The 17,665-nt window shown below is 39.9% G+C and overlaps 1 protein-coding gene across 5 annotated transcripts in view; it reads right to left on the bottom strand.

The window, feature by feature from the left end:
* Nucleotides 1-17,665, bottom strand: part of SH3RF2 (SH3 domain containing ring finger 2) — a 167,010-nt gene that overhangs the window by 15,763 nt on the left and 133,582 nt on the right. For all 5 annotated transcript variants that reach the window (XM_072630651.1, XM_072630652.1, XM_072630653.1 and 2 more), the window contains 2 exons: nucleotides 11,331-11,560; nucleotides 7,017-7,378 (listed from right to left, as the gene is read on the bottom strand). In XM_072630651.1, coding sequence (XP_072486752.1) covers nucleotides 7,017-7,378; nucleotides 11,331-11,560 — 592 coding nt within the window. The remainder of the gene's footprint in view (nucleotides 1-7,016; nucleotides 7,379-11,330; nucleotides 11,561-17,665) is intronic.

Below are 17,665 nucleotides of genomic sequence, written 5' to 3'. Positions count from 1 at the left end.
TTAGTGTGGATGCTGTGTGGCCCAGAGGATGTCCCTGGCTTACTTCACATTCCAGCTAAACTGGATCACCAGCTATTTCTTGATCTCTGTGCATTCAAGAAGGCAGTCCCCCCCCCACCCCCCACTCTCATGCTTGGCACACTTTTTATCTCTGCCCTATGGAATCTTTCTCTTCCTTTTAGAACTCAGTTCATGCATCACATTCTCCATGAAGCTGCTTTTTGATTCATTTCCCTCTCCTCTGAGCCAACCTCTCTCCTCCATCTCTTTCCTGAATTATCTACACATTTAAAGTGGAGACTCCTCAAGGCCAGAAACTATACTCTTACATATACCCCAATACCACAGGCTGAACAGCTGAGTGGGTGTTCACTAAGTACTCACTGACAGAGTTTTGTCAAAGGCAATGACTTCAAAGGTGATGGAGCATTAACTTGTAGCTGGAATCTACCATATGTCTTGTGTAAACTCCTAGAAAGTACAGGTTATTTCCACTTTTCTTATTATCCCAAGAACTCAACATAGTGTTTTGCACATAGTAGAGTTATCCCTTTCACATTGTGGGGGTTAGGGGTGTGGTGTCTCTTCAATCAAGAAAAACCGAGTAAAACTTTTTGGCTCTCCCTTCATACCAGAGAAGAAGTCTGAATTTTTTCTTTTTCTTTTATAGGTGTTTACAGTAGTTTATTATAAAGTTTGGCTTAAGTATTTGATCATAGGCTCTGTGTCAACTGATGGCCTTCACGTGATGTCTGCAGCTTAGGCAAAACTCCCTCCCTTAAATTCCCATTTAATTTTTATGTGGAAGGGATAACTGTATTGTACTTAATGTTTGTCTCTCTATCTTGCCCCCCCCCCCCAAACCCTGTCCCCTTTCCTGTGTCTGATGGGAAGTGGCTAGGTCTCATGATGCAGTTGCTTGCTCTGAACTGTGGTCCAATGCCATGATTATAATTCAGGAGGCAGTGACTATAATGCCCTTTTTTTCCAGAGGAGGAGGAGGTTACTGAAGTCTATTCAGATAATGGTCTAAGAAGGTTTGAGGGCAGAGGTGGTACTCTGGCTGGACTTTGAAGGACAGACAGGATTAGCAAGCAATTGAGAGAGAGGAAGGTGTTCTAGTCATCAAAAAATAGACTAAAAAAAGTCATGGAGGCAGAAATGCATATAATGTGTTTATTTAGTTTTGCACATATTCAATTCTTTAACTATCACCATTAATATTTTAGTGTCCCTAAGTTCTTAAGACAGGTCACTCTGGCAACCAAATTGAATAAAATTAATTCTGATTTTCCTGTGTCTTTGGCACAACTTCTCACTTAACCCAGGTGAACAGATGAACAGGCTACTCTCAAGGCTCCTGCACATCAAATGCTCAATTACAACTGAAATTGATTGGGTGCTTTAGACAATGTGCTTTGCATATAATATCTTAGTGGAGCCTCACAGTAGCATTATCATTTCCACTTATAGATGAAAAAACTGAGGCTCAGGGAGATTAAAGGATTTAGCTATGGTTAGTTACATAGCTCCATACATAGTTACATAGCAAAACTGGGATTTGAGCCCAGGTTTTCCTGATTTCAAATCCAGGACTCTGTTCACTATATGGCGTGCTGCCTCTCACAGAGAATATAACTCACAAAAGCGTGCGAGTGCGTGCGCACGTACGCACACACTCTTCACCAAATGAAGCTTAGATCACTTTCCTTGAAAGAGCACTTTGGCAGGCACCTTTCTCATATGAAGTTTACTAGTAGATCAGGAAATTATCCTGACCTCATTAGCCTGAAAAATAGACAGTGATACAACCTTCTATATTATTTACTAATTCTACCTCCTTATATTATAACCTCACCTCCTTTTTCTTTCATTCCCTCAGGTCATTAAGAAAGCACAAATAATTTGTCTTTAATAAATGAACTAATCCTAAGAAGTTCAGCTGAAAGAATACTTGACTAACAGATTTGGAGTCTAGTCCCGACTCTCCTCATTAATTATTCATGTGACCTTGACAAACCATTTAAATTCTGTTTCTTGGTAGCCTCATCCATAAAATGAAGAAAATAGCTGCCTTAGTATGCCTCTGGTTTGTTGTGAAGGTCAAGAGAAATTATGTATCAACCAATGAATCAATCGCTAAACAAGCTTACTATGGATGTGCCAGGCAGCTACATGGTACAGTGGACTCTGGGCCTGGAGTCAGGAAAACTCATCAACCTGAGTTCAAATCTGGCCTCAGACACTTATCAGCTGTGTGACCTTGGGCAAGTCACTTAACCCTGTTTGCTTCAGTTTCTACATCTGTAAAATGAGCTGGAGAAGGAAATGGCAAACCACTCTGGTATCTTTGCCAAGGAAACCTTAACTGGGGTCATGGAGAGCCAGACACAACTGAAATGACTGAAAAATAACAGAACATGACTGGATTTAGTACTAATTGTAACTTCATGATGTCACAGTCCTCTTTGAGAATGAAGAACCACCACCAACAAAGAGAACTCCAAAAAATATAGAAAGTTTTCACTACTTGGCTCTTTCTTATTTTTTCCAGCATTATAATTACTAGTTTTTCATGCATTCTGCTGCTCAGTTAAACTGGCCCCTCCTTGCTGCTCCTCACACATGATAGATATTCTATTTCTTTTCACTGGCTGTCCTCCATGTCTGGAATGCCCTTCCTCCTCATCTCCATCTCTTATCTTTTCTCAAGAATTTTTTCAAATCCCACTTTCTGCAGGCCTTTCCTGGTTCCCCTAAAGTTAGTGCCTTCCTTTGGAGATCGCCTTCTATTTATTTACTCTATATCTATCTTGAATATACACACATATATGTATATACAGTTATTAGCTATCAGTATATATGTATGTCTATATATTATCTATCTACTTATCTGTCTGTCTAAATATCTATCTATATCTGCATGTCCCCTCCATGAGAATGTGAGCTTCCTGAAGGCAGGAACTATGTTTCTGTCTAGCCATGCTTCTCCTATTTTATCCTTGTGATATTGAATAAATAAATGGTTGTTGCCTGAATGACATGCACATGCTATTACTTATTATTAGCTGAAATAAAGGAGAGTCGCAGGGGAAGAATTAAGAAGGTCTGAGTCTGCACTCCAATTCTGACACATAATAGTTGTGTGGCCCTGGGGAAGTCACTTAATCTCTCTCTGAAACCTACTTTCCACGTTTGTAAAGTAGGAATAATATTTACACCATGTACCACGTTTGTTGTTGCTGTTTGGTCATTTCAGTTGTGTCTGACCTTTCATGACTACATTTGGGGTTTTCTTGGCAAAGATACCGGAGTGGTTTTGCCATTTTCTTCTCCAGTTCATTTTACAGATGAGGAAACTGAGGCAAACAGACTTAAGTGACTTGCCCAAGGTCACACCGCTAGTAAGTATCTGAAGCCAGATTTGCAGTAATGAAGAGGAGGCTTCCCGACTCCAGGCCTGGCACTCCATCCACTGTGCTGCCTACTTGCCCATATACCACTGCAGAGGAATATGCTTTGTGAGCCTATAGATATGAATTATTATTGTTTTTAACTCTTCTCATTGCTAATGAAAAAAGCACTGCCCTGGAGATTGAGAGACTTAGTTACTTAAATTCTCTACGGTTTCAGTTTCCTAATTAGACCTTTATGGCATCTTTAGACTCTTCTATCTTAACATTCTATGACTACATGAAAGGCACCTTTAATCCAAATCTCAGTGCTTTTAGAACTGAGGCAATGAGCTGAGTTCATGCAGGTACACAAGGAACCAACTTAGGTTTTTAGAAGATAAGCATAGAAGACGGACATAACGGCAGATAACAGCAAGTAAATAGAAAAGCATGGTGTGTTCTCATATGAAGAGTGTTGGGAATGCTGAAGTTGAGACTGGTTAAAAAAGCTAAGGACCAACAAGAAAGGGTTTTAAAAAACTATATTGGGGATAAGAGGAGGATCAAAAAAGGGATGGAAGCAGTGCTCTATGTGGACAGGACAATGACCACTGCGGAAAGAGAGGTGATTGGTTCTTATTTCACTTCTATATTTAACAAATATGGCTTTTTATGGGGAATAGGTACCCATTAAATAAGAAGACTGTAAGATAGCTGCTAGCTACTCTTGATGACTTCAAGTCCTCTGGTACCAAAAGACCTGGTGGACGTGACTACTGAGTCACATTGTCAGTAATATTTGAGAAACTATGAAGAAAGAGAATTTACACGAAACTTTCATAGGACTGGAGAACAAGGGAAAAGGTATCCCAATTTTTCAAAAAGGAGAAGGAAATGATATTTGCAAATTATAGGCTAGTGAACTTGACTTGGATTCCTCGAAAATTCCAGATAGGAGGGATAATAACTGAACATCTGGAGAAGGAAGCAATCATCACAAAAATCAGCATGGCTTCATCATGAAAAAGGTATGCTAAATGTTTTTTATTTCCTTTTTTGACAGTATTAGTAGGTTAGTGGGATCAGAGGAATTCTGCAGATCTTATTGAAATACAATGTGCTTAGATTTGAGAAAAACATTTGATAAAATGTCTTTATATACTATGTATATAATATATATTATGGACAATATATATTATATCTATATATCTATACACATATATGTGTTAGAAAAGATGGAGCAATAGAGGATAAATGCTGGAACAATTAGAGATGGATTCAGAAGCGGGGTAACAGCCAGATTCAAACCAACTTGAAAAGAAGCCTCTAACGGACTGACCCAGAGATATGTTCTTGGCCCTGTGCTTTTTGACATCTTAATAAATGATTTGGATAAAGGCATAGATGGCATGCTTAACAAATCTGCAGAATGCACAAAGCTGGAGAGGGATAGCTAACACAAAGGATAACAGAATCTGGATCCTGAAAGATGGACAGACTAGAACATTGGGCCAAATCAAAGAAGTTGAATGTTACTGGAGACAAATGTAAAGTCACATTTGGGTTCAAAACTCAATTTCTCAAGTACAAAATAGGAGAAGCATGGCTAGACAGCATATTTTTTGGAAGTGGATCTAGATCCTTAGTGAAAACACACATTTAATAGGAACCAACAGTACACGGCAGACAATAAGGCAATTTTTAGCCCGCATTTTAAAAAACCTTGCTTCCAAGAATAAGGAGGTGATATTTCTCTTGTTGATTCCTTTTACTTAGGTTGATCATGGCTTTTTGGGCAGCCATGTGGTACAGGGGATAGAGTGCCAGACCTGTAGTTAAGAAGACCTGAGTTCAAATTTGCCCTTAGATATGTATGGCCCTGGGCAAGTCACTTAACCCTTTTTGCCTCAGTTTCCTCATCTCTAAAATGAACTGGGGAAGGAAATGGCAAACCACTCCAGTATACGTTTGCCAAGAAAACCCCTTATGGGTCATGAGGAGTCAAGCAAGGCTGAAAATGATTAAACAAATTTTGGAGGGGCAGAAGGGCAGCTAGGTAACACAGTGGATAGACTGCCAAGCCTGAAGTAAGGAAGACTCCTCTCCCTGACTTCAAATCTGGCCTGAGACATTTACTAGCTGTGTGACTCTGAGCAACTCACTTAACCCTGTTTGCCTCAGTTTTCTCATCTGTAAAAATGAACTGGACAAGAACATGGCAAACCAATATCTTTGCTAAGAAAACCCCAAATGGGGTCACAAAGAGTTGGAGATAATTAAAACGACTCAGTAACAACTTTGCTGTACTCTGACTTGTTCAGACTAATTTGTTGTACTGTGTTCAACTCTAGATGCTACATTTTAGGAAGAATACAGAAGAGGGCAACCATATGATGAAGGGTTTTGAGTTCATGCCTATCACCACCCTAACCTAGCCCAGGCCCTCATTACTTCTTGGCTAGACGATTGCAGTAGGATCCTGAATGGTCCCCCCACCCCATCTACTTATTGTGCTCTATAATCCTTCGTTCCACACAGATGCCAAATTAATATTCCTAAAATGCACATTTTACTCTACAGATTAAGAAGTTTTAGTGGCTTCTCATGCATTACTTTCTGCTGCCTCTGCACCTTTACACAGGTTGTCTCCATGGTCTGGAATGTTCTCCTTCATCTCCATGTCATGGAACCTTCAAGGCTCAAGTCAAGCATCCTTTCTTTCAAGAAGTCTTTTCTGATTCTTCCAGCAGTTAGTGCTTCTCTTCCCCTAGCCCAATACTGTGTATTTATTTTATTTGGAGGCAATCAGGTTTAAGTGACTTGCTCAGGGTCACACAGCTAATATCTGAAATTGCATTTGAACTCAGGTCTTCCTAACTCCAGAGCTGAAGCTCTACTCACTGAACCACCTAGCTGCCCAATTAATTTTTTATGACTCTTCCATTTACTTATCTATGAACATACTGCATTCCCCCTGTAAAATATAAACACCTTCAGGGCAGGGGCTATTTTAGTTTTGTAATTGGATCACAAGTATTTAGTGCCTGTCATTCCATAGGTGCTAAATAAATATGTACTGATTGAGAGTTATACCTAATGTAGAGAAGATGGAGAGGGAACATGATAGCTGTCTTGAGGTAACTGGAGAGTGATTAAGAGGAGGAAGGATTACACTTGTTTTCCTAGAAACTGGATGGCACGACTAGGACAATGGGTTGATTCTCCCCATAAAGGAGCAAATGTAGGCTAGATATAAGGAAGAACCTCCTCATGATCATAACTATCCAAAAGTAGAATTGGTTTCCTCTAGAAGTCGCAGGTTTCCTCTCATTGGTTATCTTCAAGCAAAGGATAAACTGACCACTTGTATTTTATGAAGAAGAGGGGATTCCTGCTTGGTACAGGTTAGACAAGATGGCCTGTGAGGTCACTTCTGACTCTATAACTCTACATTGACTAATTCAGGAAGCATCAGTGCACCAGATTGTATCCAAAGTAAACTCATGAAATAGTCATCTCTGGCTGATATTCAAATGCTGACCCTGTCAGAATATTTTCTAAGTGAAAAATTTTGATCCCAAAGGACAGATGTCGCCCTCCTTGTGGGAGCCCCACACCTACCTTTTCAGTGCCAGTTTTGGAGTTCTCTGGTTTCACTAGGATGGATGGTGGAGCCGATGCAGGTGGCTTTATGGGAGGTTCACTCTTGACTGGGGCTTCTTTGGTTTCCACAATGATGGAGCTGGCAGCTGAATGGATCTTGCTATCAGTGCCTCTGCTTCCAAAAATGATGCCAGGCTCACTGGCTGGAGAAGCCCTTGTACCAACTTCAATCACAGTGGCAGTTGGAGGTGGTGGAGGGAGGGATTTTGACTGATAAGATGTGAATGGATGGGTTCGAACTGAAACTGTTGGGGTCCGCCGGAGGGAGCCAACAATGGCGCTTGGGGCCCCAGACAGGGATGGTCTCTGAAGTGATCCATCTGGAAAGTAAGATGATTTATATATCAATTACAGAGGGGTCCAGCTGCTTTTGTCAGACTCAAGTTTACATCCAGAATTCTTATCACAAGAAACAATATTCTGCAATATCCTGGAACATTGCTGTGCTTTTCCAACATGAATCACATGCATTCCCTCAGGATCACTCAAAGTTCTATACTCACGTTCCTGTTTTATACCTAGCACAGACAATATATTTTTAGACAGTGACATTGTTTTGGGGGAAGTATTTCTTTGTTCCACAAATTAGGGTGTTAGGCCATGATGAACTCTATATTTTGCTGTTGTTCTGTCGTTTCAGTTGTGTCTGACTCTTCACGATCCCAATTTGGGGGTCTACATTAAGATACTGGAGTGATTTGCCATTTCCTTCTCTAGCTCATTTTTACATATGAGGAAACTCATAAGTGTTAAACAACTTACACAGTTTATCACACAGCTAGTATCTGAGGCCAGATTTGATCTCAAGAAGATGAGTCTTCCTGACTACGGGGTCAGTATTCTACCTACTACCCTACCTAGCTGTCCCCAAATTAAGGAGTTAGGCTATGAGGAGACATATGTAGGATGACAGATTAAATCAGAGAGAACGTTTTTTTAAAGCTTAGCTAGTACAGTCCCTGGACAATTCACAACCCTGTTTGCCTCAGTTTTCTCATCTGTAAAATGAGCTGGAGAAGAAAATGGCAAACCACACCAGTATCTTTGCCACAAAAACCCCAAAAGGGTTAGGGAGAATTGGACAAAACTGAAATGACTCAACAACATAAGTACAACCACTTTTCATCTAACAAATGAGAAACCCAGTAAGATTCACTGATGTCATATATAGCAGAAACGCAAATTTGAACCCAAGTCCTCTGACTCCAAATTCAGCGTTCTTTCTACTGTATCAGCTGCAGAACTCTGAGCAGTTACTTGCCGATGGTGATAGCACCAAGCAGACTAGCCCAATGGGGTCTGAGACCACAAGATCAAAGTATTTAGAACTAGAAGAGACCTTAAAAGTCATCTAGACCAACCCCCTCATTTTACAGACAAGGAAATGAGACAAGAGATTAAGCAGGCAGACTTTGTCAAGAACTTGAATTCTCTCTTCCCTCCCTTTCCTCCCTTCTGGTTTTTGAGATACATCATTATGATAATAAGAATGAGAAACTCCTTTTACCAGATACACAGTGACAAGATCAAAAGGTATTATCTTTGGTGGAGAAGCAGAAGTAAATACAGATTTGGGAGCTAGTAGGATCATAGCATGGCAGTGAGGTGCTACAGAATACATCTATTCGATCACTGATCTTGGACTTAGGAAGTTCAAATCCAGCCTCAACACTTGGTAGCTGATTGACCCTGAATCACTTAACCCTATCTGCTTCAGCTCCTCATTTGTAAAATCGGGACATGCCACAGATGAAAATGGCAAACCACTTCAGTATCTTTGCCAAGAAAACTCCACGGGCAAGTCCATGGGGTCACAAAGAGTCCGACACAACTGAAGAACAACAAGGGATCATCATATCAAGGTGTTCTGGAAACGGAAAACATTGAGTTCTACACTAGTGCTACAATTCACACAGTCCAAAGGTATTCATTCTAATGGGGGAAATGCATTTCTGATTTTTTAACAGCAACTTTATGTTTTAATACAGGATCCTTGAGGTAGTCAGACTGAAGCCTGAGACTTTCTGTCTTGCAAGTGAAAAGGGAAGTCAGACATTTATTTCTGGGGACTTCTGGGCTCTTGCCTTCTTACCTTAGGACTCTGTCTCTTATTGGGTACCACAGCATTTAAGGCTTTGGAACAAAGATACCTTAACCTAGAGGGGACTTATCTTTTGCTACTATTATTACCCAAAGAGAACTAGTCATCATTCACACATATATTCCACCTTCCCCCCACCTTGAGTATGACGCAGTGCTTTGGGAACTGAACTCAGTTTTCTAGTCATTTTATTGCTCATAGTATAGATAATTCAATTTTGTAAGAGTCTGAAAAGCAAAAACCTTGGAGGCTCAGCCCATTCTGATCCAAAGTATTTTTTTTAAGTTGCTATTTTACAGTACAAAGTTAACATTTTTGCTTGATCTAATTAATGTCTATAGCCCCTAAAATTCCATGATTACATATTAAATTTTTTTTGAAGATTAAAAAACAAACAAACAAACAAGAAACAGAGCATCAGGGAAATCAGAGTACTAGAAAGAAGACAAGAAGTTTTAAATATGTTGATTGCCCAAGGGGGTGAAAAATTCTCTGCATCCATATGCTATTAATATCTCAACACTACACATGTTTACACATTGAATGGGCTGATAATATGAAGCTGAAATGGTTGAGGGTGAAATGTTCTTTTGGGGTCTTCTAGGACATGATTCCCCTGATTCACAGGAAAGTAAAAATCCCTGCTTACTCTGGATAGTTAGTTCTACTGCATTTTTGTGTTTAACCAATCAGCAGGGATTCCAGAGGCCCAGTTAAAAAACAGATGGAATGGTTACATTTATAGATTACATTTGTTCTAAAATCTTCTCCCTAATTCTATAGAAGGCCAAAGGATCCAACAAAAGAAAAGAGTCTGGCTGTCATGGAGACTAAGGATCTCAAACCCAAAGTCCATATCAGGCTTCAGTTAATTGAACTAACCTGTTTGCACTACTATCATCTCAACCTTCTTTTATCTAGACAAAGGCACAAAAGGTGGGATTATGGAATTTGGCAGGCCCACATTCAGTTCAAACTTATTGAAGGTTTCAGATCCTTGACCTGGAAAACTAATGGAGTAACTGCCAGTGAGGGTCATCCAGGAGAGTCCTAGGGATGTCCTGAAGCTAGCGCTAAGGGACTCTGGAGAGCTAATTGTTAAGTTTTAAATGTGAGCATTGACATTTCAGAAATTGACAAATGCTACAAATTAGGGCTTGATTTATTGTTCTGTTGATTGTCTAAACTTAAGAAAGTAAAAGAGAAAATATAATAATGCAGATTAAACTCAAAGTGTGTCCAGCATATGTGTTTGTATACCCATATATTAGTGTGCCCAGCAAATATGTGTGTGAGCTGGGTTGTAGGTGGTGTTTTTCTTCTTTTCCTTTTTGAGGCAATCTAGCCTGGGTCAAACATCATTCAAATCTAGGACCATTTGTTTGCAAATGGTTAACATTTGCAGAACTAGTTCTTCATTTACCAGCACCATCATTGGCTTTAGTTGTATGATGTTTGACCCAGGTTAGATTGCCTCAAAACAAAGAAATAAAAAACAAACCCCACCACCAACCCAACTGAGTTTTTGTGAGGCAAAATATATTCAGTGGTTCAGTTAAATTCCACACCTCTTGTTTTGAAAAATAGCTTTAATCATTTCACCCGTCTCTTAGTTCAGGACAAATGTTCCTCTACATCAGGAGTTCTCAAAGTATGTCCTTGGCCCTTTGGGTCTACAAGACCTTTTTGGGAGATCTTTAAGGTAAAAATTTTTCATAATAATACTAAGATGATATTTGCCCATTAAAATACTCATCCTTTTCCAAACTCATATCTATGTGAGGCTAGATTTTCTTCACATACTTCAACCAAAAACAACATACAGCAAACAAACTGAATACAGAAGCAGATATGAAATCGTTGCTTCTATTAAGCCAGACTTTTAAAGAAATTTGCAAAAATGTCAAACAATGCCATTCTTCTATTTTCTGAATATAGTTTTTTTTTAATTAGGCAATGTTATTTAACATGTAACGGGATTATTATTGTTTTAAAATTAATTAGTATTTTGAACATTTCTCAGTTTTAATTCTTAATTCAGTAAATATCAATAGCTATAACTTACATAAGTAAAAACTCTCTGGAATTTTATCTCAATAATTTTTGAGAGTGTAAAGGTATCTCCTGAGACCAAAAATGTTTGAGAACCTCAGCTCTGTCTCATCACTTACTTTTTCTCATGCTGCTCCGTACTTTCCGAAGGGAAGCCTGTCCAAAGGCTCCTGGTCCACCTGTGTTTCTTACTGGGTTGACTACAGCTGTTGGCACAAAGACTGATTTAAAGGGATGACCTTGTCTGGGATCATTGTCTGAGATACTCCCTTGGGATGAAACTGAAGAGCTGGATAATGTCCACGTGGCATAGAGAGGAGTCCTGGAATCTGGAAAACCAGATGTCTTCCTGGTGGATATGTTTTTAAAGAAAAAAAGAGAATTTTACAATAACAACAATAACAATAATAATTAACATATAACTAACATTTCAAGTTTTGTGAAGTATTTCATGTGTAATCTCTTTTGTTCCTTCTCAACACCCCCATGAAGTCATTAACAATTTGGCAAGCATTTAAAGATCTACTGGTCAGGTACTTTGCTAAGCTATAAGAAATATGAAGAAAGAAAGGCATGAATCAGTCCCTGCTCTTAAGAAGCTCACAAAAAATGGTGCTATTATAATCCCCATTTTACAACTGAGGTTGAGGGAAGTGAATTTGCCCAGGGTCACACAGCTAGTAAGTGTCTAAGGCAGTATTAGAACTTAGGTCTTCCTAAATTCCAAGTCCAATATTTTATTCACTGTGTCACTTATGTTTAATTATTCCAGGGGGTCTTGCACTCTAAATGTGGCAATGTTTCAATACGTTTGGCTCCTTACCATCCTTCAAACCACAAACTCTCGATTAAGTTATTGAAAATTGATCATAAACTTAACTAGATTAAGGCAAGATATCTCTAATCCCAGAGAAGTGATTTCCATAAGAATACGGTTTCCCATTTTCAAGTCCACTTGCAGAAGAAGAAGACCTGTTATTTCATCAGCCTCCTTCTGCCCCACTTCAATCATTCCCTTACTAAAGTTGTTCTTGGCACTTGAGTGAACAGCTTATACAATAACTTCGTGCTCAGTGCTATATATCTGGTTCACTCATCTTGTGCTTTAAGATTCGCAAAGCGATTTTACATCTGTTATTTTCATTTGATCCTTACACCAACCCTGTAAAGTAGGTGCCATCACTACCCCCCCAACATTTTATAGATGAGGAAACTGAGGAAGAGAGAAGCATCTTGCCCGAGGTCACACAGTTAGTAGGTGTATGAGGCAGGATTTGTATTTATGTCTTCCAGTCTCCAACACTCTCTCCCACTGCATTGCATAGCTGCCTCAACTGTAGTACTCTTTTTTGTAATCTTTTAAAAAAAATTATGAGCCTAACAATGTCAATTGTAATATCCTTGAAAGTAAAAACCCTTTGTTCCTGATAGGATAAGAAATATATGGATGATATAGATCAATTTTGTTTTTACTAAAGCCCTGTGATTTCACTGGCATAAAAAATTCCAGTAGAGGCAAATCCCTTTCCCAGTGCTGACCTTCAACATCCAATCTACAATGTATAGTCTTTGAGACCTGCCCAGGATGGTGGTCTCCAAACTTTTTTGATCATGAACCACTATCATAAAAAAATCTAAGCTCCATCCATTTGTGTATGTTTATTTATTTACAAATTATATACATATACTGCTGTAAGAATAAAATTATGTGCATTATAAAATATGTATAAAATGGAAATAAAAAAGGATAAGATAAAAAGGAAATAATATTTGATTCTAGGGAGAATAGGGAGCTATTGAGGGTTTAATTGAGCAAGGTACTGAACATGATCACACCTGTGCCTTAGGAAAATCTCTCTGGCGGCAGTGTGGAAGGGCTAGCGAGGGGAAAAAATTGAGACACAGAGATTCAATTTAGAAGACTACCGCAATTGTCCAGGCAAGAGGTGATGAGGACCTGATGGAACAAAGGTGGTCTCCAGGTAAGTACAGAGAAGGGAATAGATGTAGGAAATGTGGAGGCAAAACTAAAAGATTTGGCAAGTAGTCGACTATATGGGTTAAGGGAAAGTGAGGAATGAAGCCCAAGAATGAACACCAAGGTTGCTACCCTGGGTAACTAACTGGAAGGGAAGATGATGGTGTTCTTGACAAAAACAGGGAAACTGGGAAGAAGGGCAGGGTTGGATGATGATAATTTAATGGTATTTTCAATAAGAGGCAGCTTAATGTCTCATTGGATAGAGCACTGAGCTTGGAGTCAGGAAGACCTGAGTTCAAATGTGGCCTCAAACACTTACTAGTTGTGTGACCCTGGGCAAGTCACTTAACTTCTATTCATCCTTAATCCACTGCAGAAGAAAATGGCAAACCACTCTAGTATCTTTGCCAAGAAAAGCCCACGGTGTGCTGTGGTCTACTAGGTCATGAAGAATTGGCCATGACTGAACAACAACAAATTTTCAGTTCAGAACACAATTCATCCATGACTTTTCAATCTGTGATTTACTCTGTTCTACCCAAAATCAAAAGAGTGGGGAAGGGAGGGATCTCACAGACCTTTCTCCTCTGAGAGGTACCTACTACTGCCATGAAGTGGCATGGGGAACAGTAAATGAATATGTGGAAAAGAGGAGGGGTGGAATTTTCTCAATGACATATGTACATCTGGTGCTGTGTGGTACAGATTATATGGCATCTTGCTTAGAAGGAAAGAGAGATTGGTGGGAGTTTGTAATAACAGAAGAAATATTGGGATATAAAGGTAGACACTTTATTTTGAAGATAAGCCCCCAAATTGGCTATAACAAGGAGGTTGACATGTGATCAATTCAATTCATTTCCCTCTTCCTGACTGATCACACACCCATCTTGGGTTGATCAGGCCATAGACTTCAATTTGGACAGCACTGGCCTAGGGCCATAAAGAGTCTTGCCCAGGGTTTATATAGCCAGCACATGTTAAAGATGGGACTTGAACTCACAAGTGTCCTGATTCTAAGTAGAAATTTAAATTCATTTTGCCACTGTGTTTTTCATATACTCATTAGGTTTTTAATAAATGTATATTGATTGAAAAAGTGAAGCTCCTTGAGGGTAAGGAAATCCCATCTCTGATACTATCTGTGCAACCCACGGTAAGTTACTCAAAATTGCTGATCCCTCATTTCTTCTATCTTGAAAACTGAGGTTATAAAAGCACCGATGCATTTACAGGACTGCTGAGAGGATTAACAACAGTGGCCTAAAGTGGACTCCAATACCACGTGTTCGATCAATTATTTTTTAAATAGATGCTGGCAGTGTTGAGTACCGACATTTTATCAAACCACTATATGATATAAGACTATATATTATGGTTGACTTTGTTTCCTACTCAGATCCAACCAAAGCCCCCTTGGGTCCCAAACACTCTCCCTTTAGGTTCCAAGTTTTCCACTAGTGGAGAATGGTGAGAAAACCACCAAAGGCTGTCAGGCTGTTCAGCAACATTGTGTCTGCTGAGCTCTGAACAAGACCTGTCACTCTGGGCCAAGTCCTAGGTTCCTCTGTTTGCTGGGGAAGGCTGTGCCCTCTTTAACCTAACTCTGACCCAACAGGAAGCTTTCCCCCAAGTAGCCCCATCATTCAATTTGTCACGCTGATTGAATTACCTCTGCTAATTCACTAGGAATAAAGTCTATTAAGGCTGGCAATGATACACTCTTTCAAAGAACTTCCCAGTCTTCTTTTCTGGGATTCTTTTTTTTTACTTTTACTTAGGAGGGTGATTTATAGTTTTTTTTAATCAAGTGTTTTTACCAAGATAACTGAGGCATCACTTCATTATGGGCAGGCTCAGCTAAGTCTAGAAACTAATCTCTGGGGCCAAGGAGGACTTTCTCTGTGATCCTCAAACTGGTTATTGTTTCACTGACAGGGCTATCTCTGAGGAATAAGGTTCAGGGCTATCTGATGATTGGAGGTCAGGCTGCATCCGGGAGATTTATAGATGTGGGGGAGAACAAGAGAAATCACCAGAGCTTGAGCAGGATCACCACTGCCAAGCCAAGCAGGGGACTGTACTAGGCCACCAGGATGAAGAAGTCAAACGTTCTTTGACATATAATAATAAATAATAGCTAATATTTACATAGCATTTACTAGATATGCCACGAGTTGTGCTAAACACTTTTACAACTATTATTTTATTTGATTTTTACAAAACCCTGAAAGGTAGGTACTACTATTATCATTCCCATTTTATAGGTGAAGAAACTGAGACAAACCAGAGGTTAAGTGACTTGCCCAGGGTTCACACAACTTGGAAGTGTCAGAGGCTGGATTTGTACTCAGTTCTTCCTAATTCTAGACCCAGGGCTCTATCCCTTGAACCACCTAGTTCCCATGACTCTGAAAAATGAATTGACAAACTAGAGAGGGAAATAGCAAAGACTGATTCAACACAAAGATGACACACAATTAATGAGGCCAGTTCCAAGATCATTCAACCTGTCCTTTCGTTGCTTGAATATTGCCCTTAGGGTGTGGTCTCATTTTTCTGCGCTTAGGGTTCACCCAGGCACTAGGAATTCCTAAAGATTCGGTCCCATGGATAGGACCAATTGCTTCTACATTTTTTAGCAAACAAACCTCTTCATTATCCTACAGTTCAGCACTTATACAGTGTTTAACAAAAAATACTTTGAAAGGATTTTGCAAACATTTATTAGTTAATACCCAGAGCACCCCAGACAGGCAGGTAACATGTATGATTCTTGATTTGCAGATGGTGAGGTTATAGGCAAAGGAGGATGATCCCTTGCTCAAGGACATCGTGCAGTTCCCGGAACGCTGGGTTCGTTTGCTTTGCCTCACGTGTGAAGTTGCCTACGAACACAGACCACAGTACCTCTCCCAGTTCTCTGCCCCTGAGACAGGGCAGTTCTATGCTTTGTCCATCAGACGGAAGAAATGCCAAAGATACTACTGCACCAGGCTTGACCTTTGCTCTGATATTCTCCTTAGGTGGGACAAGAAAGGATAGCGATGGTCGGGCACTGGCAACATTTTTCATATTATTCAATACTGAGCATAAGAGAAGAGCACTCATCTGCTTCACCTAGGCATAAGCCAATAAGGACTAAGAGGACAGACATAATAAAAGCAGCCTTAGCAACTGGGTAGGTAGTGGCTTAGCAGATGTAACCCTGGTGAGGAGAAGGAATAATATCCCAACATTCCACTGTCTGACACAGAAACATAATCCTAGACCACAGAATGTTGGAGCTGGAAGGGATCTTGAACATCATCCAGTCTAACTTCCTCATTTTACAGGTAAGAAAACTGAGGACCACAGGAGCAAACTGTGGCTTGTAAACTGGTCCTATGTCTTTGACTCTGTCAGATAAGAGAATCATTTTCGACCCATTCTGCCTACCGTATTAACACTGTTCTTAGGGGTGGGGAAGCTGCAGCCTCGAGACCACATGTGGCCTTTTAGGTCCTTGAGTGTGGCCTTTTGACTGGGTCCAAGTTTTATAGAACAGGGGATTTGTTTTTCTGAAGGGGATTTGTTCTGTGAAGTTTGGATTCACTCAAAGGGCTAGGGCCATGTGGCCTCAAGGCTGCAGGTTCCCCACTCCTGCCCTAGTCTAGTTTCTATGAAATCCTGCTTGCAATAAATCCTGAAAATCCGAAGTTTCTGTAGGATTGGTGCTGTCCTATGTATGTGACTACTTAGTTATCTTTGTTTAATCTGCGCCACAGACTCTTAATCCTAGTCAGTCCATTTGTAAATTCCTGTCTTGGATCACAAGAAAGACGGAGCTAGAACATAGGTGAGGACATGCAAACCTTTCCTTACTCTTGGAAAAGCACAATCCAATCAATTCAACTCAAACTATGTATGCTGCTCATAGGGGATGAATACAGACATTTTTATAAATGAATGATGGCATTGTTAAGCCCTGAGGAGTGAGAGGAACTGACCTTTCTTTCCACAGTGGAAAGATTAGTTAAGGGCAGATATTGTCTGTGTCCAGATGGGAAAACTTGGCATCTGTTACCCATGTTCAAAATCTTGAGCTGAAGTGGCTCATTTTGCATTTAGGCAGCTCAGGTGAAGCACCAACATGTCTCACACCTGGAAAACAGCTGGTGCTCCAATTACCCAGAGATCAGCCTCCAAACCCACTTTATCCTGGAAGGGATTTGAGGATCATGCCTTGGTCTTCTTACCCACTCACACCCATAGTGAAAAAATAGTGGTTACAGTAGCAACATCTGTGAAAACCTAGGACAATGATAACTGTCATTTCCAGGTTGGAAGCAAGACTTTTATGAGTTTCATAGTGGTTTATTAGATCTTTGTGGAGCTGAAACTCCCTTTTATCCACTCCCGACATACAGTAATTTCTGGAGGTGAAATTCAATAAATACCTAAAACAACAACAACCTTACATAGGAGAAAAGC

This window comes from Notamacropus eugenii, chromosome 1 (genome assembly GCF_028372415.1).
Source record: "Notamacropus eugenii isolate mMacEug1 chromosome 1, mMacEug1.pri_v2, whole genome shotgun sequence".
In the NCBI taxonomy this organism is placed as follows: domain Eukaryota; kingdom Metazoa; phylum Chordata; class Mammalia; order Diprotodontia; family Macropodidae; genus Notamacropus; species Notamacropus eugenii.
The sequence above is the reverse complement of the archived record's forward strand: the minus strand, read 5'-3'. Positions and strand labels throughout refer to the sequence as shown.